The sequence below is a fragment of the Leptidea sinapis genome, chromosome 36 (genome assembly GCF_905404315.1).
Source record: "Leptidea sinapis chromosome 36, ilLepSina1.1, whole genome shotgun sequence".
NCBI classification, from domain to species: domain Eukaryota; kingdom Metazoa; phylum Arthropoda; class Insecta; order Lepidoptera; family Pieridae; genus Leptidea; species Leptidea sinapis.
Window position 1 is genome coordinate 1,228,479 of NC_066300.1, and position 22,688 is coordinate 1,251,166.

Below are 22,688 nucleotides of genomic sequence, written 5' to 3' on the forward strand. Positions count from 1 at the left end.
CTGCTTAACCAACACAAAAAATATCATACTCATCATCTGGATGTGTGACAATCCAGCAGTCCGGTTTTCAAAAAACTTTCTTACACGTACAACCAAATTATTGTGTGAATTTCCAAGTGTTCGAAAACATCCGAGACGAAACGGCATGGGTTCTTTTCAAATAATGCGTAAAACATTCTAAGAGGATGCAATGAGTCTGGATATGCAATGATTCCTGTGGTGCTGCAAAAGAGTCCATTATTTCGTTTATATCCTGATCTTCCAAATAAAATTCTCATTTTGTATTAGTCAGGCGCAGAGTGACCATATCGCAGCACCTTACTATTATTAATTACTTTTATGGAACGTTTTGTAATGTGCTTCAAATCAGATCATATCGCCACTGCTATGACAGTATTGTGGATCTAACATCAGGTGAAACATTAGTGAATTTTATTCCCTACTCCCATTAAAATATTGCTTAAATACAAATATATAATGATGTCTTCTTTTATTTAATAATATAGTCACAGAATTTGGAAGAACTTTTCTGTTAAAGTATTACGTAAAACATAAAAAATACAAATTTTAATGAAATTCCCAATAATGTTTATAAGAGAAAGTAATAAGCAAATCAATATATCTGCAACTTGAGTAAATATTATCAATAAAAGTTGAAACATCGATACTTTATATTGGAATATGACAAAATTCAGTGTTATAACCAAAAAAGCAATGACAAATTCATCAGTTTTATTCAAACATAATCAACAAGCAAACACAGCAGCAGCTAGTCATTATCTATCCTTCCTCTTCATCGGTGATGACAGGGTTGGCATCATCTTCCACTTCGCTCTCTTCACCGGTCTCTGGTACGGAGGGTACGTCTGTAGCTTCACTAGTTTCACCCTCCGTCACATCATCTAGGTTACATGGTATAAAAGTTTTATTACAGAACACAATTTTTATTTCCAGGCCAGGTGTATGTTTTATTTTAAAGTAACGAGCACAGAGGGATATGATCGAGCTCGTATTGATAAAGATAATACTGCTTTCAAAATTTGGCCAGTTTCGAATAGATTAAAACAAAACTTAGCGGAATTTACACTAAAAAAATAACAACATTTGAATAATTATGGATTTCTGCAAATGACGCCTAAGATTCAATAATTTTTTTGCTATATATATATATATCTGTATTCTATATATTCTGTACATTACTTAATCTGGAAAGTGTCACCTTGATGGTAAGTGATGTTCAGTGATCACGTATCATCGTCATGTCTAATATTACTCTCATTCACACAAATAAGTGATCACTGACTCCCTACAGGCTCTTGGCAGTATTTAAGGTAAAAGTACGTGTTTATTAAAGGTGCCCATGACACATCAGCCAGCAAGCAAGGGAAATAAATATCTTTGAAAGCATCAATTAAATTCCTAAATACAAATCAAACTTTGGTCAACACTCACAAATGAATGCTAGAACTTTTTATTTTGTGTGGGGTTTCGTTCGTCCAGTTGTCTTGAGGACAAACGATCTTGATTTGATCGCCTCATTTGACATGTCACGAGGAAAGGATTACAAGAAGACAGAAGTTATAAGCGCATTTTTTAAAGGCTCTCATGATAACGTTCCATATTCAACTGGTGATGATGATATTATGTTAGCTTGTGGCTTATAGATAATGGAAGCTGTTCGCAGGAATCACGTTAGATGGCTCTTTTTTTATTAAATGCTTATATCTTAGAAATAGACACATATGACACATAAAGTACCAATCTTGCATTATACTTACTTAATTTTCAAAATTATATAACAGTAAAGAACTTAGGTAATGTGGACAACAGGTTTTAAATTTCCTTAAAATTTGGAATACTCAATCACAATATGGCGAAGAAATTCTCCAATTCATTTTGGGCATAGCATGAGATGTCAATATCGGTTCCGCCGTTTATGATATGAGCGATTACCTATTCCAGCATATCATGTTATCATTCATATTTATTCATATAATTTTACGTTGATATTAAAAACAGATACATCAAACTTATTACATGCACAGATTCTATAATAATCATGAAATTGAATGACTGTGAATAAAGATGCAAACTAATCAAAGTCTATGCTTAAAGGCCGGAAACGCTCCTATGACTCCTTTAGTGTGTGGGCGGCGATGATCACTTAACGCCTAGTGACCCGTACGCTCGTTTGTCCTCCTTTTCCACAAAAATATCTTAGATTTTTTATACACATAAATAACGCACCAGGAATATCTTCAGGTATCTCCGATTCTGCCGCTTCAGCTGCTTCAAAATACACTGGCTTCATTATCTCCTCCACTTCGTCAATCACTGGTGCTTCTGGTATTATTTCTGGTGGCACCTAATGAACACAGACAATATTTTTACGTCTATCTCTTTGCTCAAAATAAAGAGAATATAAAAGGAAAATAAAAATAAAATCACGAAGGATCTTATAAGCTAGGGCTCAAAGTGGAAAATATGCGTAAAATACATTATATATAAATACAAAAGTTTTCGTTACGTTGTAATATGCACTACACTTGGATAGAGTCCTTGTAAAAGCGCGTTAATAGCTTTTAGAACTCCGTGGCACTCGGTAGCCGTTTTTTAATACTTCGTCATAGAATCTAGTTTTTGAACTACAATGAAGGATATTTATAATATGGTGATCTGCTATTTGTTCCTGATGAAGGGGAAGGGGACTTATATATCGGGATAGGCTGATCACATAAAATTTTAATTGCACGATCCGTGCATAACTGTAAATTACATAGTGAAATGTTATTTAAATCATATTACTCCATATTACTCTGCTCCATTAATAACCTTGACATAAACTATCTAACCCATACAGGTTAAAAGGCTTGTAAGCATTCTGCATATTCAATGTGTGTAACTAAATCTGGGGTGTTTTATTTCGGGGTAGTACAGCTGCCACAGAACATAGAAACGCGGCAGAAATAACGAAAACAGCGGAGCACAGCGTCCCGAGATGTGATTGATAATGTAATTGAATCACAATAGCGGTGATAGCCTTAGATCTTTTTGTGATGCCAAATGGCTATTACATTGTTACTGCTTTGGGAGGCGGATGGTACCGCTAATCAGCGGTTATCATCATCAGTATTTAGTTCCATAGAGTAACTATTAAAATGGTAAAGCTAAGGCCAGTCATGCTTGACTAAGTCGCCTTCAAAATTGACGAATTGTCCATCAATTATTTCTAACCAGAAAGAGTTACACGAAATTTATTTGAAGCTGGCATAAAATTCATACTTTCTTTTATTTGGAAATATCCCCAAAGGGTGATATTTCCAAAAATCTACCAAAAATCCTTTCTAATTGCGTAAGCATCTCTTCAACGTAAGTAACGTGGACTCCGATTTATCCTCTGCGTTTTCATATCAGTCAGGACAAGTTAATATTATATGCGTATATTTACGACTAATACCTATTAGTCGTAAATATACTATTTGTTTCTTTAGGCTTCAGCTGTGTGCAACCAGTTTGTGTTACTTTGTGTAGGTTTACCTCAGAGAATGAGATCTTGTGCAAGGAGGCAGTCTGCGAGGAAGGTGGAGCAGGAGCCACCATCGCCTCAACAGCGCCTTCCGATTCATAGCTATGACGACCTGATATTGAAGAGAGCATTAACATATGGTATGTCGCAAGCCGCCTAGATCTTCAATTGTAATAAAATAATTAAGCCAATGTCACTTATAGGTTCTGTTTGTATAAATTCGTGTTGTTCCAATTCACCGCATCTATCATATGATATTATCATCATGTAACATCCAAATAATTTGTTTTTGAATGAATTTAAGTCGCCAACTTTCAGAATTTTGGATAAACAGCACAAATTGGCACGTATTCAAGAACCAGGAAGTAGCTGTAATATTATTCGTCACTTACCCTTGCGTAATTCGATGGTAGCTGATGGAAGGAGCAAAATCCGTCACCAATATGAGACCCAGAAAGGCTGGATTTCACGATTCAACTATAATTTATGAATCTACCAAGTACCTAGTTGAAGTTAAAGTAGGAACTCAAAAATGTAATGTAATAATCTTTGGTCTAGCTCCTCGTACAGACACAAACAATTACCTTGAGGGAAACTAATAGGCTCTACTTTTAGTTCATCCACTGCTGATACTGGTTCAGAGGCTCTGCTGACCCGGCGGTGAGACTCCGCATCTAACGACTCCGTGTCAGCAACATGGGTTAACGTCAGCATTGGGTTGAAAGGCAGACCCAGTTTTTTTGTGGCGTGTTCTCCGAACATTTCCAGGATGTCATCTTTGGGGACGGATATTTCCTGGAGAGAAATGGAAATACTTCGATTTCTCTGTGGTTTATTTCATTAGAAAAGGAGCCCTATTCTCGTAACAAAATGAGAATAGAATCGAAGTGACATTTTGTAACACATATTGACAGTTCAGTTTTGATTGTTTTGAAGGTACATTTTTTTACAGATTCAAGGAAATCGTATAATGCGTATTCTAGTTATAAGATGTTGGGAGAAGCGTATTCTGCAAAATTGACGTGTAGTTGAGTTGATAACTTATAACATCATTGAATAAAGCATAGATAATCCTTTCTATAGTAGAAGACATATTTTAGATTTGGTAGAACAATGTTGGTAACTTCAAGCGAGCTTGTGGTACAAATGGCGTTGAAGCGCGGTTCCGATCCAGGTATGGTTCAGTTAACGTTCTAGTGAAATAATTGGAACTGGATTGGAATACCTATCTAGAGGAAAACGTGGATAAGATGGGAACTTAACGTTAATGATTTTGAAATAACGTGAATAGCATCGCTGTTGTATGTACCTATGATTATTTTTTTTATAACAATAAAGAACGAGACGGACAGGATCTTCAGCTGAAGGTAATTGCTACGCCCTGCCTATTACAATGCTGTGCCGCTCAGGAGTCTTAAAAAACCCAAAAATTCTGAGTGGCACTACAATTATTGCGCTCGTCACCTTGAGACATAAGATTTTAAGTCTCATTTGTCCAGTAATTTCACTACCTACGGTGCTAACTAATTAATATCAATTACTTACAATAACATTACCCAAGTCTATTTCTCTAGAGTCCGAAATATCCAGGGGCGCTCCATGTAGGTCCACTTTAGGTCCTCGCTTCTTTGGCGTGGGCTTCAAATGGGTAAGAACATTTCGTCTTATGTGATATCCTCTGTAAGCAGCCTGCAAAGAAAATTTTACAAACTTATGACACACAGGCTTCAGACTAGGTACTAACTAATTCGAAATCTTAGCTAACTGTTTACGTCTTCTTGTTAATTAATATCAGTTTCAGTAACAATAGATTCACTTTACTTTTTTATCTTGTTATATCTCCGTTAGAGATGTTTACTCTATTGCAAACTGTTTTCTATAGGTACGCTAGTATATATTTTATAAGATTTAAACAGTGTGTTTATATTTGAGTTATGTACATATACATATACCAGATGACCCGGCAAACGTTGTATTGCCATGAAAAAAAAAATAAAAAAAAATTGGGATATAAAATATCATAAAAATCGGTCAAGCCGTTTCGGAGGAGTTTGGTAACAAACACCGCGACACGAGAATTTTATACATTAGATAATTCTAAACTAAATACGTATTCTCTCGTATTCCATAGCACCTTACTCTAAGCTACAGGAAAACATTAGTTTAGATTATTTTATACATTTGCGTTTATACAAGTTTGTGCATATTTTTTTTACTTCTAGTATCCTGCCATAAGTGCCTCAATATGTAGGCTGATTAGTATTAATTACGTTGCTTAGGCATTATAAATGTCAATCATATTATTATTAATAGGTATCTATCCAAAACTACAAGCAATATTTCACAAACCTGAATTTTTACTGCGGCTCTATTCAGTTCATTGAAGGATGGCTTAGTTTGTTTGTATATCTGTAATGTTTTCTCAGCAGCAATCTCCCATGGCTCATCTGGCTTTGTTTTCAAAGACTGAAATCGTTAATCGTTAATTTGTATAATGACAGCATTCAAATTCAAATTCATGTTCATTCAATGTTTTGTTGTCTTCGACGTCTGATAGAAAGTTATACGTCCTGACTTCTGCAATTTGGTGCCGCTCAGAATGCTGAGTGAAAAATAATTTATTCAATTAGGTCAAAATGACACTTATAAATGCTTTTCCCAATTAAACCTAGCAGATAAGCCTAGAAGTATGGAAAAAGGAAGAAGACAAGAATGTGGAGGCAAAAGGTAAAGAGGTTGCAAAAAAAATCATACCGGTTAACATAACATTCACATCTGATTCGGACTTTGAAACTAAGTTCCACTGTTCGCCTGTATTTGGCAGAAAGTTCCTTGAAAATCACACTGTAAAAGAAGTCATTCGGTTCTAGACAATAAGATATATAGGAGCATAAAATAAATACCTGTTCTAGCATTTTCTTCCTATACCAAAAGTCCCGGTAGGCGTTTCTTGCTACTTGGCATACCTTTGCCGACATCACCTCGTCTAAGCTAGACATCAAAAGTATTCGTTTCATTATTTTCACTTCTTTTATTGTTCCTGCAATGTTTATAAAATCTAATTATCTGTTTCACGCACGAGTTGATTCCATAAGTTTGGCTGTATACGGAACAAAGTTCGTTGAAAACCCCACTGTGTGAATTGTTTCATTAAAGTTTATATCGTGTGTTATGATAGTAAAATAGAACAAACGGCTCTTCGAAACACTCCTCATAAAAGAGAAGAACACAATGAAGCGGCATTTCTACGTAATGCTAAGCGTACGCTACGTCGAGCGGTTCAAAGAATACAGGATCCCGACATTTCAACCAGCGTCGAATGGTTCGAGGTTCGATTCTGGAGCGATACTTCCACTATATGTGCCTGGATACGTGCCGTCTTCAAGGATTACCCCTCTCTATTGATAAACAGCTTATTCGAACCCAGTTTAGCTCTTCCTTCCAGATGACCGTTGAATTTTAGGATTTCGATCAAGATTCGAATTATTGTTATGGTAATTTAACGTATTTTTCTTATACGCATGTTCTCTCACCAACGCACCGCCAATGGGAAAAAAATAATTACACGAGCTAATATTTGCTGCACGATCCGCTGTTAATTTTACTTGGACGAGGTTTAATCTTAAGTAATGATTGAATTTTGAATTGAAATTCTCTTACCATTATCATCATTTGGTTCAAATTGCTCAATTTCCTCCTTTATGATATCGGCGAACTTGTTCGAATCAGATCTTTCGAATCCCAGCGCGATCAAATGTTCCGATACCGATGGTCGGCAGTCGCAGAGGTCATCCAGGATCTTGACTGCCATGACACCGTGTTCGCGGGTTATCAGCAGCACCGATAGGTAGCTGGATATGAAATCAAAGATCTTTGCTGGTTGCTCTCGAAGCACCTGTTTAAGAAAAGTTTTTTAAGTATGGAAAGCGTTATTTAGCTATCTGTTAAGAGATTTGTGTCATTGTGCCAATGTGTTGCTATTTTTATTTAAGCTAGACCGATCCGCCTACCTCTATCAACTTTGGAAAGGCCAGGACAGAGTAATTTTTCTTGTGGTAGAAATGTTAATACTTACACATAATACTCTTAAGAATGTCGTTCTTATTATGTGAAAAAGGTCAAAAGACACATTTTTCTTATAGTTTTGTATTTTGGATGTTTCGAATTCTGGGTGTGTTAGTGCACATTAGCCCAGTAATTTTCCTAACTGCGGCGCCAGTCACATCAAAACATAAATAATGTTTTACGTTAGCTACTGCTTGTCACCTGTTAAAGGCCATGCTATAGTTTCAATCAAGCCAGAATCATGTGTAAAGAAGCCACCTACTGACACATTGCCACCTAAACTAAATCTACGCAAACAGGGGGTTGCGCTCGTAAATTCAATGCTAGATGATGTCGAATGGTCATAGCTGATGTTAGTTAGCTTAAAGAAAATTAGAACTCATATAATATATCGTATCATATATATAAGTAAAACAATTAAATTTAATGTGGACCAGACACACTGGAAGGGAAAGACAAATAAAACACAAAAGCAACGTACCATGCAACATCAACAGCGGTAACCACCTGTACCAGGCTATCTAGAAAGTTTAGACAGGAGATAATATATGGTAGAGGCATTTGCCAAGAAAGGGCTAATAGACGAACATGTTGGTGACGTCTCGATATTTATTTGATTTAATATCAGTTTTGTTAAAAAAAAGGTCTACATTACAGCATAAATGATGGTGTTGATAGATCTATTGACATATATATCAGTGATGATGAAACCTTGCACACTTCAAACTTTACCTGTAACTCTGAGAGACCGGCACTCATGAGGATGTCTCGTGTAGATACGAAATACGTGTCAAATTTTACATGAACATTTTACACTAACAAAATATAACGAAATTAACACTTAAGATTTAAATAAATCAGCGTCAAGTTGGAACTGAAAGTATCTTGAGAAATGTACTTTGAATGAAAATGTAAGATTATATAATATAATATATTCTGCATCACTTTCAAATTATTTTACTTTAACAACCGTTCAGATTGTAACTAAGACAGTTGAGGAACAGAAACGGTGGGATTCTTGGCGACTGTAGAAGTGTAGAATCGAATTGGCCGTTCTATCATCAATAAAATTTTTACTGAGTTATTTCTGTGTTGAAGTACCAATCATTGTACCTAATTGTAGTAATTTGGACAAAGCTGATGATTAAGTTATGCTAATATAAATGTTGGTTAAATGGATCCTGACTTTTATTTCCACAGAGATGTCTTACAAATATTTTACACGTTTATATACTTACTTCCCTTGATATATCAGTCATGAGTTCTTTAAGACCTTCAGGCACTGAGAACACATTGGCACATCCATGTTTCTGAAGTAGTTCGTTCATTGTTCGATTTTTATCAATCAATATTCATCGGTGGTTTACATTTATCTAATAATCTCGTGTTTATTGCAAAACACAGATTAACTAATGAAATACGTCAAACATTTTACATTTTTAATTTTGTAAATCGTTTGAGCTTTAAACCTCCTTAACAATAAATTGTTGTTTTAAATAAATAAATAAATAAAATAAACAATGAACAATAAATATCATTAGTTTCGAAAACATTTATGAGTGCGGCACTTGTAGTCATTCATATTCTTTGATTGCAGAAGTTATTTTAGTATGTATAGCAGTGAGATAAAATCTGTGAAATATTCAAAATGTAGTCGAATGTAAGTTAAAGAAGGATCAAGTATATAAGAGATCTATTGTATAAATTGTATTATTCGAAAAAAAGCGCAAAATAAATATTGGAGTAAGTATTCCGCTTTCTATGTTCCGTTCTTCTCCTCTCTGATCGCGTGATTTGTTTCAAAAGAGGTGATAGTCGAAAAGTAAATAAGTATTCGAAATAAATTAAAAAATACATAGACTCAATAAAAAAGAGGACATTGTCTGTCAAGTTTACCAACGAACATCAAATGAACAACTCCAAAGTCACCGCTGAAAACCTTGTTACTTACTGGAAAGACAACTAAGCGTTGGGATAAATAAATAAATATTTTATAAATAATCAACTTAGAAATCTTAATCTTACTATTTATTTTAATCTTTAACTTCACTATATTTAAAAACGGCCTAGTGCGATCCGACTCGCACACTAAGGGTTACGTACCATTAGGCGACTATGCGTAAGCGGTATACATCCAATTATACATCCCTGTTGCGTAGGGTCCGGCCTAGCCCCAATGATATTCTGAAGGCATTATCTCACAGGTTCGATTGTCAGTAGCTGAACCACTGCTGTTTGATACAAGTCGGCCCTGTCCTAGATTAGGAAGGACTAGATTTTATGATATCTAGTACTAACACTGGGTTTTAAATTATTTGTTACTAACACATTATGATCCTTTGTTGGTCGAAATAAATAATTTATTATTATTACGTATAATAACATAATCAATAGATAATCACGTTTGTTTTATAGGAACCCCCTTAAATATTTATTTTATTCTGTTTTAGTATTTTTTGTTATAGCAGCAACATAAATTCATCATCTATGAAAGTTTCAACTGTCTATCACGGTTCCTGAGATACTGTCTGGTGACAGACGGACAGACAGACAGACAGATGGATGGACAGTGGATCTGAATAATGGGGTTCCGTTTGTACCCTTTGGGTAGGGTAACTCTAAAAATGGTTGAAAGTACTTATTTGACAAAAAGAAAAAGAGAATATGTGACAAGACGAATCAAGGGGAGGGAAAATTTTCCGTTCGCCGTTGTTCTTTGTATGTGGGAAGGACTTAACAGTATGGTAACTAACTAGTATATTGTAAGTATATGTTTCTGATTATTAAGTACACAGTTGACAACCCTAGTCGGTAGTGGTGGTAAGGAAATCTAAAATAGCTAAATGAACTCACAAATAAACTAGTCAAATCTAAATTTAGGATGGCACAACGATTGTCAGCGATAATACGTAAGTGTAGTACAATAATCTTATTACGAGCCACTGCTCGTAATACTGTATGTTTGTGGGGTGCGGTCGTCACTCGTCTGACCATGTGGTATTAACCTTAATTATTGTAAGCTTAGAACATAGGGCTACAACATAGTGTAACACATACTAGTTGAAATTTATATTTATGTGTATATTTATGTAGTTTGGCAGCTGATTCATTTGCAACTTTATCAATGAATATGTAAATGTGTTGACTTTATATTAATTTGGTAAGTATGATTTTATTAGTGTTGTTTTTGGTATCTTTTATATCTAAAATTAAGAGCAGAACAAAATGTTGGTGGTTTATTTTTTTAAAAATTGTCTAGGCGTTTGTCTGCTTATCTCAGAAACAGCTGAACCGATTTGAAAGTTGACTTAACGTTGCGTTGCAGATAAAGCATGCGAGAGAAAAAAACATATTTTAAGTAGATACAACACGATAGAAAGGAAATCGAATATATTGTTACTGTGGCCAATTTTGATTGAATAGTTGTATAAGTATAGGTTTTAATTGTTAATATCATTTTTTGAATGTCATAATCTAATACCCCATGAAAAGGTGATGCCTCAGACATGAGAAGAACGGGCGCAAGAAACTCAGCGGGCTATGCCAAGAGATATAATATATTTTAATATGAAATTGCTTCAAATTATTTTATTTCATTAATGATGCGAACGCACTATTATAGTGTCACACATTAATATTTTATAACAAAAAAGATAATTGGTGTTGTACTATTATTTTAATTTGATTAATTGAAATAAAAACCTTAATCTTGTCCTGTCCTAAGTAACTGACGCAGGTTTGTACCTGACATATTAATAAGATTCATGAAAAGTTTTAAGAATATTCCCAAAAAAAAATTTTCTCGTACAAAATAACCCATTTTGATGTTGCTGATTTCTCGGCAGTTTGCTTGAGATTTCCGATATTATACCTAGGTATAACTATCCATCCACATTTGTAGATATATCACTATGTAGGTACTCGTATATGCAGGTGCATTAACATTATTGAGTTTATCGCATTCACGCAGATAATACCAAGTAAGATATATAAGTACCTAGGCAGTAAAATAATTTATTAGTAGGTATGAAGGTTAGGTAAGGAATTTAAATACTACTGCATTTCAAAAGGATGTCATGCGAACATGACATAACTATATTCTTGTAAATTTTGTGCACAATCATTTTATTTACTCTCACAATTATACCAAAGCTCAAAGTAATATGGTCATTCCTTTGTTATTATATTCATCATCATCGTAATTTATACCGTATGGTAATTGACATAGAGTTGTTTATGTATATGAATATGTGTGAGTTGAATGTTGATACCATTACGAACGACGCATTATTACTATTAGTCGGACAGGGCTTTGCTAGCCAAATACACGTGCATTTTGATAACATAATGTAAATAATGATAATACTTCCTTTGCGATTGAAAACGTTCCTTCAGTGAACACTTTTGTTAGTATCGATAACGTACCTAGTGTGAACTTGGTGAAAAACAGTGGTAAAAAATGGATTTGGCAACGTCGAAAGCGGTTTCCATGCTATCGTTGGGCTTGGGGAGTTTCATCGCGGGTATGGCTCCAGCCTGTATATCTGAGAGAGCAAGAGAACGGCATCCACTTTTGATTTCCTGTCTTCTCTGCTTTGGAGGTGGTGTTCTACTGTCTACAGCGTTAGTTCACATGCTGCCCGAGGCTAGGGAGAAACTTCCGAAGTACTCCGAGCTTATGATGTGTGCAGGATTCTTCCTGGTGTATTTAGTTGACGAACTAGTACACTTCTTCTACGGTCCCCACGGGGGTCACCAGAGGAGGAGGTACACGGAAGAGAGCAGTCTACTACGTGGAAGAGATGGGGAGATGAGAGAGAGATGCTGCGGCGATGCTGACAACCCGAGGATGTGTCATGTTAGTCACACGGAGCCATGTAATAAGAGTGCGTCGGGGATTATTGGGCTGTTGTGTGCGCTGTTCGTACATAGTCTACTGGAAGGACTGGCTATTGGTCTGCAAGAATCAGCTTCAAAGGTAGGTAGTCTTATGCCGTATGTTCGGACTAGAAATGTAGCCTATAGATCGGTTGTTGAGTTTAAGTAATTAGTTATATTTGTAGGTAGAACGACATAAAACACAGAACTGGCAAGTTTTTTCAAATACCTGCTACAAATTTATGTTGTGATGGATTTCATTTCATAGTCAAACTCAAATAGGTACTTAAATTTAATCACTAAGAAAATAACTGAAAATCTAATTAAAATATAATGTAGATCACAATAACAGCATCAAATTCAATTAGGCAAAAACTGAGTTGAGCTAGTTTTAGATAGATTGATACGGTGTCCAATAAACGAGGTAATTCTAAAACAGCATAAATAACTTTAATTGAATTCCTCATACTTTTTAAAATTGCAGAAGCAAGATATATCGCGGATTGAGCCTCGAAAACCTTCAATTTTAATACATAAAGTGTTAATGCTAACATGCTCATTCCCTTGGAGATTTGTGGACGATTCAATGTTGAATATGTTAAATTGTTCTCAAGCATATAACATAATTTAATTGTTTTGTTCTTATGCAGTAAAATATTTTTTTTTATTGCTGCTTAGCTACGCGCCTAAATCCACAATTCTCACTTCTCGCCAAAGCTTCCAAGCATACGCGAATGAACGCTACACGAACAACGAGGCGTCAGGTTAAAAAAATACTTAATATTTTTTTTATGAAATATCAAATTGAAAAATTCAGTTATACGCGCGTTTTAATCCTTTAAAACATTTTACTCTTCGTTTATCGATTGGAATCAACAAACAAACATTAAGGGAAGTAAAAGTATTAAGTTACATTGGCCAGTTCTAAAAATAACTGCACATAAATACTTGGTCACAATAATCTAAGATGCAAAGGTCACGGCTGAATGAATCAGTGTTGCTTTCATTACACTTGGAACTGTATTGTTGAAATTAGCTTATATGGTGCCTACAACGAAATATTATATTTTTGGTACAATATTTTCATAATTATCTATAAAAAGGCATCAAATCATATCAAATATACTAGATACAACTACCGCTTGCGAAACAAACAGCGTTCTGAGAAAGAAAAAGCGGCGCATGAAACTCTCCCAGCATTATTTTTTTGCTCTCTTTAATAAAAATATACAGTATTGTACTGTCGTTGCTATTGCTATAAAAAATCAAAATCTAGTCCCAGGAGTAGTCAATTTACTTCGACACTGGTGGGCTGTACTAATGTAACTTATTAGCTTATAATTTTGTTAGTTAGCTTGAAATTTAAAATTCTGAAGATCCTAACTACGGATATTTGAAAGTTTAGTATGATGCAAATTAGCACTGCATAATGTAATCCTGTTTGACACTAATAAAAGTGCAATGTATTCAAAAAGGGGTATAAATTTTTTCTTTGCGTGTTACTATATAGGCAGATACATTATATCCTCAAATGAACCCTGCTATGCCGTTATTATCACATAATATGTTTAACAAACAGATTAACAGATTTTGTTTGTGAAAAAATTAATCATGATTTTAAATTCTATTTCGTTTATATTTGGAACGAAAGTAATCCTTAGTAAAGATAGTGAAATAGGATTTGAAGATTTTGTTTTCAGTTTGCCAGTGATTGGTTTGAATTTAATTGCTCGATTGCGTCGATCACTAGTGTTTCTTATAGCAGAGGCCAACTACCAAGAGAATGGTAAGCTCTTCCATCAACAGCTAACATAAAATAAAAATTACCTACAAAAGTTATTTGACATCCATCTATATGGAATGCTTTAAGAATCGATAACATGAATGAAAACACTGTTAAACATCATAATGAAAATTTATTCAAGAAGTGTAAGCAGATTTAAATTTAAAAGACCGCGAAAAGATTAAGCAAAATGCTGATAGATTTAAGATTCGCGGATGACATAATTACTTTCAGGCAGAGTGTAACAAATTTATAAGAGGTTCACCAGACGAACATAATTATAATTATTCATAACCAAGCCCTCATTAGCAATTATTCAATAACTATAATATGAAAGATTTCTTTAGTTAAATGCTGTTAATCAGCATTTTTAGTCGCGTAATTATAAATTAATTTTAACAGTATTTGAAAGCCTTGGCTGGGGTCATCATGATTAATTAACGATGATGCTGCTTAGCATGAGATCGGCTATTTCATATCGTTTCGTCATTTGTCTCATAAAAATATTTATAAATTTTACAGCTATTTAAGAACTTGAAGGAGAATACTTTTTTTCTTAAAGCTTTTAAATTTATTTTATGGCCTAGCATGGACTACATTACATCATTGATGTGCGCTAAAATTTTAATTTCAAGTAGGAGTACTTCCTACTGAGGAACTACTCCAACTAGTAGTAGCAATATACTAACTCAAACAATACCTACAATCTTAACTATTTTTTTATGGAATAGGAGGACAAACGAGCATACGGGTCACCTGGTATTAAGTGATCACCACCGTCCATTCTCTTACAACACCAGAGGAATCACAGAAGGGTTGCCGGTCTTTTAGAAAAGCTTTACGCGCTTTTTTTGGAGGTACCCATGTAGTGTCGTCCTAGAAACACCGCACAAGGAAGCTCACAGCTTGGCTGTTTGGAAAGAAAATTTCTTGAAAACCGCAGTGTGGAGGAACGGTATATATTTCGTAGTATTTCGGGCGGTAGTGGCAAATTATGTATTATCCATCTCCCAAAATATTCTCGAACACACATACATCCAGGCGCGGTCCTTCTTCTCCGAGTACCGTTTTCTCATCGAAAGCTAGCAATCAACATGACCATTTTCACTTTGGATGCAGCAGCACGGCTCAGGCATTTTGAGCTCAACCGAAACCACTATTTCAAGTGTTACAGCTTTGATAGGCGCCTTCTACTGTCTCTGATTGGTTTTTCCTCTACGTGATGAGTTGCAGTATAGCTAGCACAGAATTGGAAAAATATTAAATCCGCAGTCCTTTTAGAAGTGTTTTGTATCATAAAATTACCTATATTTAATTGCAGGTGCTTCTCCTCCTAGCTGCAGTAGCTTGTCACAAGTACGTGGTGGGTTTCTGTCTGGGCGCAGAGCTGTGTGGTAGCGGAACCCGGCTGTGTGGACACATCGTGTGCGTCACTCTGTTCAGCTTGGGCTCTGTGGCCGGCATTGCTCTGGGCACGCTGCTAGACTCTGTAGCGACGTTCCAAGACTCAGTTGCTATCCCTATTATGCAGGTGAGGTGCTTAGCCAACGTGCATACATACATACATTAAAATGACACCTATCCCTAAGGGGAGGTATTCATTATTACGTTCATCCATGTGACATCGTCCTTACATCCTTTTCTTCTGCCTCACCCATTGTTCATATAAACCGCCACACCTTAGACACTCTTACCGCGTATATAAATGTCAACGAGCTTGCCCCACTGTCATCAAGTTGCGCTCGAATAGTAACTAAACCCCGATTGTGTATTTATTAGGAGAGTCTAGATTTGTGAAAGTACCTAACAATACTGTGTTCTTATTTTCCAGGCACTGGCAGCAGGAACTCTGCTTTACGTGACTGTAAGCGAGGTTCTGCCTAGAGAGCGCGCACGCTGGCACGAACGGAAGAGAGCTGCTGGTGTAGCACAGTTCCTGGCAGTAGCAGTCGGATTCGGTGCCATGTACCTCTCTACCATGTTCTTGGGTAAGGCTTTACCACTAAATTAAATAAATACAATATACCCGGAAGACATAGTGTTGGCAGGCACCCCACAAGATGGACCGACGATCTGGTCAAAATCGCCGGAATACGTTGGATAAGGGCAGCGCAGGACCGCTCGTCATGGCGATCTTTGGGGGAGGCCTTTGTCCAGATGTCTTCCGGCTGAAATGAAAATACTCAAAACAATGTAGAAACGTACAATATATAACACTATATTATACCTTTTGAATACTTATGTAAAAGAAACACTTTTTTAAATTTACATGCTGGTTGGTCACCATTTTGATTTTTGATACTTGTTGGTAGATCAAGATATACTCTGTAAAGATTTTAGACGGGCAGACAACATTCTTAGTCATAGGGTAGCTATTCGGACATGGAACCCTAAACAAATGATCAAATAATATCCTTGTAGTTGACTTATCGCAGTTATAACCTACTTACAGTAATTCAGTAATCTTCTTGCCTTCCCTTATCTCAAGCGTTGTTGTGTCAGAGTAATATAATATGATTAGTCATTAACAAAGCGAACTAAAATCATCTGTTGGTTCATAAATAATACGCTACTTGACAAAAAGTTTGCTTAAAAGCGCCATCTATAATCATTTACATATTACTTTTGTTTATGCTATTCGCTACGAGATGACGGAGTCTACTTCTAGGTGTAAAGTTAAATATAAATAAATTTACCTTTTTTATTTGTGTCATATTGGTCTTTATTGCAGGAATTCTTAAAAATTCGAAAATAAAGGTATAAAAGTATAACGTCGGGAAAAAGCAGTATATTATGTAATTGAAGTAGAACAATACGGTGTCGTTATTAATAATTTAATATGGTTTTATCACCTGATGTTAAGTGATCACCGCCGTCCACATTCTATATCGACCTTTTAGAATGGTACGCGCTTTTTTTGACAGTTCCCATGTCGTATCTTCCTGGAAACACCGCAGCTGGAAACTCATTCCACAGTTTGGTTTTAAATAATAATAAATAATAATATATTAAATACTAATTTTGTAACAAATACTATATATTTGTAGTTTAAAAATATCAATATTATAAATATTATTTTGGTAAATTATTTAAATGTAAATCATGCGAATCAATATGCGAATAGTATTTTGGACAATTCATAATATTGTGATACAATTCGGCGTGTCATGCTGGTGACGTTTCTGTGTACGGTCAATACTGTCTTATCGCAGTTGTCTTGCACGAGATCACCCCGCCGTGGTACAATATAATCAGCTAACAGTTAACTAAACAAGATAATTTTTCCTGTCTACTAAATATAAAATGCAAATTTATTACGATGTTATTAATGAGTTTATTTATATTTTGGGATATTCAAAATATTATTGTGCTAATGGGCTATTATTTCTATCATTTTACAAGCCTTCTGCTAAGTTAATTAAACACAACAGTCAATGCTCCAGACGGAATTTAAAATGCAATATAACTTATAACATAGTATCTTATCGCATGTTAAGCAAAGCCATCATCCGTTAGTTCGTTAATCGTTACCCAAATGTCAGCTGATATCGAATATTTTGTGATAATTTGAAGGTTATCTATCATTCTAGTATTAGGTTTATGTATCAAAATACCATATATATTCATGTAGGTATTCCTTTAATATCTTTATTTTTCGCGTCATATATTGAAAATTATTGAATATTTATAGTAAAGTTATCACCAATGTCTTTGGTGATGAATATTTATTCATTTATTTTATTCAGCGAAAAAAAATGTGTTTCTAAAAATAATTTATGTCAGGCCATGTCATTGATAGTTAAACTTTAATATTGTGCTTTAGATAAAAAAAATAAGTATTTAAGTATTTAACTCTTATAAAAAAAATATGAAATGGCCTCCAATATGCAACATTAGCAATCCTTACTAATAATATTATAAAAATGATTTTTTTTATTTGATTTATATTCTTTCCATTACGTCCTAACCACTCCATTCTTAAACTTAATTTTTTATGTCGTAATTTATAAGAGTTATAATATAAATTCTATGCTGACGAAGTGCGGGCTATATTAACTCACTTCAGTCATAGTACAAAAAATTAACCGTTGTAGTCCAAAAAGTTAATTATATTTATTTATTATTTTTTGTTTCAGACCATGATGCAGCTTGACAAGTTTTCTTTTAAATAAATAGTTTAGTTTCGTATCTTTAATATTATGTAGATAAGTTTTTAGTAATAAATAAGATATTGACCTCTAATGGAGAAGAGAAAACTATAATGATGGCGCTCTCATCATGAAACAGAATATCGGCTGAATTATTTAACTGTTAACATGAAAAACGTTTATATATTTTGATTACTAATTGAATTATTTTAATTATAAATAATACATATTACTATTGACGATTATTAATCATGACATATTGCAATAAAATTTAAAATCACGGAAATTTTATTGGAATGTCCTGAACGTATTAACGAATATTCTAAAAATCCGTTTAAATAAAATACTTTTCCAAGGATTAAAACGTGTGTAATTGTGTTTGTTTTTCTACATTCGGTTTTTGCGTAAAAATTACATTTGTATTATTATTTTGTTCAACCCGACGTTTCGTGACCTATTCAGAGCAAGTTTCCAAGTTTGCGGTTGGTACAAGTTGAAATAGTGTTTTCAGAGTCGTTATGTGAAGTTTAGCGCCATTTGTTGTCTAAACTTCATAAGACAACAATGACAAACACTATCTCGAACCTAATGTAAAATCACTTCAATTAGACGCGTTTTAATCCTTTGAAGAGTATTTTATTTAAATGTATAACACCGCGTGTGTTATTAATCAAAGGAAACACTAAAATCCATTTGGTTTTGATGATCACGTACCTATATTTAAATAATCTGTAATTGATATCTGATACAATACTGTACAATATCGTTGTTGTAAGTAAACATCGTTTGTTGAATGTATGATGAGTTAATAGTAAGTTACCGTGTTCTTGTAATAATGGGTATCAATAAAATTATACAATTTGATAGTTAATTTCATTTTATTGTCCATTGGTTTAGTTGTGATGATTTTTGTAGATAAGTAACAATTATTAAGGGTCACTCATAGTTAAATCAAGTTACTCAATATTGCTGGAATAGAATCGACAGTTTACAGCGGTAAAAATCAAGCGATATTAAAATTACTAATTTTAAATCTTGCTGTAATATATTTTTTTAAATTGATTTGAGTATGAGCTTGCCATTGTAAGTACAGTCACTAATTCAACAAAATAATACTATTTAAATAGAGATTTACATTTAAAACATTTTATTAAAATATTGACACATAATTAAACATACAATTTTATAATTTAAATAAACATGGCACTGCTGTTATACAAGTTTAATAAAGCGTCACCTATACGCGTTCAACATTGTTACAGATCTATTCGTTACTAGATGGCGTGACATAAAATGTACTATTGAAATAACTATTGCTTGGTAATTGTTCACATTTAAATGCACAAAATAATCTCAGACAATTTATTATAGTTTATACGCATGTAGAAGCAGTTGATAAAATATAAAATGTCGGAATACCTCGTATTAGAGTATAAATAAATTTATCAATCCCTAACTAATTTAAATACATGTAAAGTTATTACAAAATAGAAAATAATACAGATCTTTGACTGGATGCACTTATAACTACTCGAAGAGAACACGATGATTGTTTAATAACAATTTGAAGAGAGCGTTATTAATTGATTAGTACTGGACTAAAAGAAGAGTCACGGAATACACCAAGAAGATTGATGAAGCAAGAGATATTACTGTAGATGTGTAGGGGAGAAATTGTAATAATTGTTTCTTTCATTAGGTACAAGCCTGCTTAGATCTTTATCATTCCGCGAGTTTCTTTCAATCCATGGTTGTTTTTATATTATTATGTTTACAGACTATAGCTGTTCTACGAATAAATAAAATTTTGTGCGGTTCTACCTATCACTTTAGGTATATATCTAGTATTTCATAAGTATTATGGAGTTTTCTAAGGCTAACAACATTTGGAAAAATAATTACATATATTGCGAACAAATCAAGGGAAACAAAATTTATTTAATTTTCTATTGGATGTCTAATAAGTTGTTGATAATGAAAATCACTATTCAGAAGTCAAGAATAGTGTAGTAAGAGCCCAATAAATAAATATAATTTATGTAAAAATTGAATTGCTCCAAATGCAAAGAGTAAAGATATTATACATTCATAGCGAAGCCTAGAATAACAAATCAAACTTTGGCCCTGTAATAATTAGATTCTAATACATTATATATACAGGTAACTACAAAAAACACTCAAAGCGTGTTTCAGAAAATAAGTCGATTACAATAAGGCACAAAGCAAGGCACTGAACTCTCTAAATATATTACAATACCACGAGACTACATCGAATGTTTAAATAGAGTAATAAATACAGAGTAATACATTACCGGCTGTAAAGGCACGTCCATACGTCCTTGACGCGACTGCGGCGGTAACACTGCCTAATGTTATGCCGTACAATTTTAATTTCACATTTCATTTGATTGTATCTTGGTTTTTTTTTAAATCTCGATGTTACAGGCGATACTACCACTGATTCACAATCTCAATTTAAATATGTAAGCATTACCGGCCTTGAAGAAAAAGTAGTAACATTTTTGAAGCTATCAATAAAATCCCCTTGCGAACCGTTTTGTGAATGGACTTTACTAATACAGGCTGTGATGATGGTTTCAGAAACATGAAACTTTTGATTTTAATTTCAGTCATGCATGAAAGACAGATTCAATATTTCTAGCAAACTAATTTTATGGTACTTTAAATTAACGTTGATGTTGGTTTAAATGTTCCAAATCGTATTATGGGTATACAATAGGGAATTACTACATGTTGCAAGTATAAGCATTTTTTTTGTTGCGTTCAGTCGCTGAGGCCAATTTATGCTTTTTTTTTTAATTTAACGATGATGTCATCCGGTGGTGAGGAACTACTGTCGCCTATACTCTCTTGGAACACGGAGGAATTACAGGAATGATGCGGGCCTCCTAACAAAGAGCAGTCCTCGAAACACAGCGCAAGAAAATTCATTCCATATCGTTTGTATGTGGAAGACAGTTCCAAGGTATGCTTTGCAGACTGTTTCCGAAGTCAATGTAAAAAGGTAAACTTTGCGTGTGTGTTTTAATTTTAACCCAGTTTGATAATTAACGAAATTGTTGAACCAATTATTGTTGAATTTCGCAAGGGATCGCTAAGTGATACCCTTCCTTAGTTAACACCTTGGCTCTATAAACAAAAAACCTACACTATTTCATATTAGTTATTGTTGTTCAACTTGCTCTTTTATTTTATTTTTATGGATAGGACAAACACGTTAGGTTAATTGAGATATTTTATCGTTACGGACCAGTTAAATAAACTTTATTGCTTATTTTATCTAAATATTAAACCAGAACGTGTGTATATTTATTATTATTGTATATTGAATGTGACATATTATATTCTACGGCATAGCATTCAACTTATTACTAGGGTTCATTGCATTTAGCCGGAAATTTGATTCGTATTTCAAATTATTAATTGAGAATCTTAGTTTTTAAACTAACATTGCCAAAGTTTATAGTTTAATTTGTAATTATATTATTGACCAAATGAAATTTTTAAGAGTTTTATCTTCAATAGATTCGATGTAATTAAAACAAAACTAACAATGAATGCTGGTCAGAAATTTTGAATCTTAAAATCAAATCAAAACTCCGACTTTACGCTACACTAAAGCGAAACACAATTGTCCAAGTCCACTGGTAATCACGACACAATCAAGTATCATCATCTTCCTCCAGTCTCCTGTTCTTCTTCCTCTGTCGATGTCTCTCGAAGCGCTTCCTGTGCGCACTCTTGCGCTTAGGCGGCGTTATTTGGCACTCACAACCTGCTCTTACAATCACATAGTCCATAGACCAGCCACCCGAACCCGGCACTGAGAAATGACCCTCAGGACGGTGTCTCTGGGGCATCTCTGTTGCTGAAGAATACCGGACAAGGGCGTACGAGTAAGAATATTTTTGAACACACCTCGACTGGTTGTAAAGCCTAGCGTCTACAAATCTACACGGTTTATCCGCAACGTCCGGGGCACACGACAGTTCGTACAAACGTTGCTTGTTTTCACCGTCTTCGTATAGTTCTACGTAAAGACCTGTGGGGGTCCGGCCGCCCTTTTTGGCGACCATTTCGAGAACGGACGGGCAGCATTCGACGACATCGTGTTGAGAGCCCTCCCGCCGCAATATGGTCTGCATTTCGCGCCAGTGTGACCGCTTCCATGACGCTGTTGCGTCTATTTCTTCGTCTGTCCTGAAGATTTTGAAACAGTGCATTAGGAATGAACTTATAGAAACGCAGACACGCCTCTCTCAGATTT

General features: G+C 34.5%; 3 protein-coding genes across 3 annotated transcripts in view; 1 reads left to right on the forward strand and 2 right to left on the reverse strand.

Annotated features, from left to right (window-relative positions):
- Positions 1-732: 732 nt before the first annotated feature.
- Positions 733-8,974, reverse strand: LOC126975509 (uncharacterized). The gene is made up of 9 exons (XM_050823439.1): positions 8,830-8,974; positions 7,187-7,421; positions 6,430-6,566; positions 5,876-5,992; positions 5,072-5,215; positions 4,111-4,321; positions 3,538-3,638; positions 2,248-2,365; positions 733-902 (listed from the first exon to the last, which is right to left on the reverse strand). The coding sequence occupies exons 1-9, from the start codon at positions 8,917-8,919 to the stop codon at positions 781-783; spliced, it is 1,275 nt and encodes a 424-aa protein (XP_050679396.1). The 5' UTR covers positions 8,920-8,974; the 3' UTR covers positions 733-780.
- A 2,903-nt stretch (positions 8,975-11,877) lies between these two features.
- On the forward strand, positions 11,878-19,264 carry LOC126975519 (zinc transporter ZIP3). Its single transcript, XM_050823457.1, has 4 exons — positions 11,878-12,569; positions 15,574-15,783; positions 16,084-16,240; positions 18,389-19,264. Exons 1-4 carry the CDS (start codon positions 12,051-12,053, stop codon positions 18,403-18,405), a joined length of 903 nt encoding a protein of 300 aa, XP_050679414.1. The 5' UTR covers positions 11,878-12,050; the 3' UTR covers positions 18,406-19,264.
- LOC126975521 (uncharacterized) overlaps positions 19,260-22,688 on the reverse strand; it is a 292,595-nt gene continuing 289,166 nt past the window's right edge. Inside the window, exon 6 of the mRNA XM_050823459.1 lies at positions 19,260-22,621. Within this exon, the coding sequence (XP_050679416.1) occupies positions 22,084-22,621 (538 nt within the window). The 3' untranslated portion in view covers positions 19,260-22,083. The remainder of the gene's footprint in view (positions 22,622-22,688) is intronic.

What these genes read in the sequence shown, in the direction of transcription:
- LOC126975509 (XM_050823439.1), bottom strand. Translation starts at nt 8,919, where the DNA reads ATGAACGAACTACTTCAGAAACATGGATGTGCCAATGTGTTCTCAGTG. An exon ending in GGAAGAAAATGCTAGAACAG is followed by an intron (nt 5,993 to 6,429) that starts GTATTTATTTTA and finishes TAACGATTTCAG; the next exon opens with TCTTTGAAAACAAAGCCAGA. An exon ending in TAGACTTGGGTAATGTTATT is followed by an intron (nt 4,322 to 5,071) that starts GTAAGTAATTGA and finishes ATTTCTCTCCAG; the next exon opens with GAAATATCCGTCCCCAAAGA.
- LOC126975519 (XM_050823457.1), top strand. Translation starts at nt 12,051, where the DNA reads ATGGATTTGGCAACGTCGAAAGCGGTTTCCATGCTATCGTTGGGCTTG. An exon ending in TGCAAGAATCAGCTTCAAAG is followed by an intron (nt 12,570 to 15,573) that starts GTAGGTAGTCTT and finishes ATTTAATTGCAG; the next exon opens with GTGCTTCTCCTCCTAGCTGC. An exon ending in TTGCTATCCCTATTATGCAG is followed by an intron (nt 15,784 to 16,083) that starts GTGAGGTGCTTA and finishes CTTATTTTCCAG; the next exon opens with GCACTGGCAGCAGGAACTCT.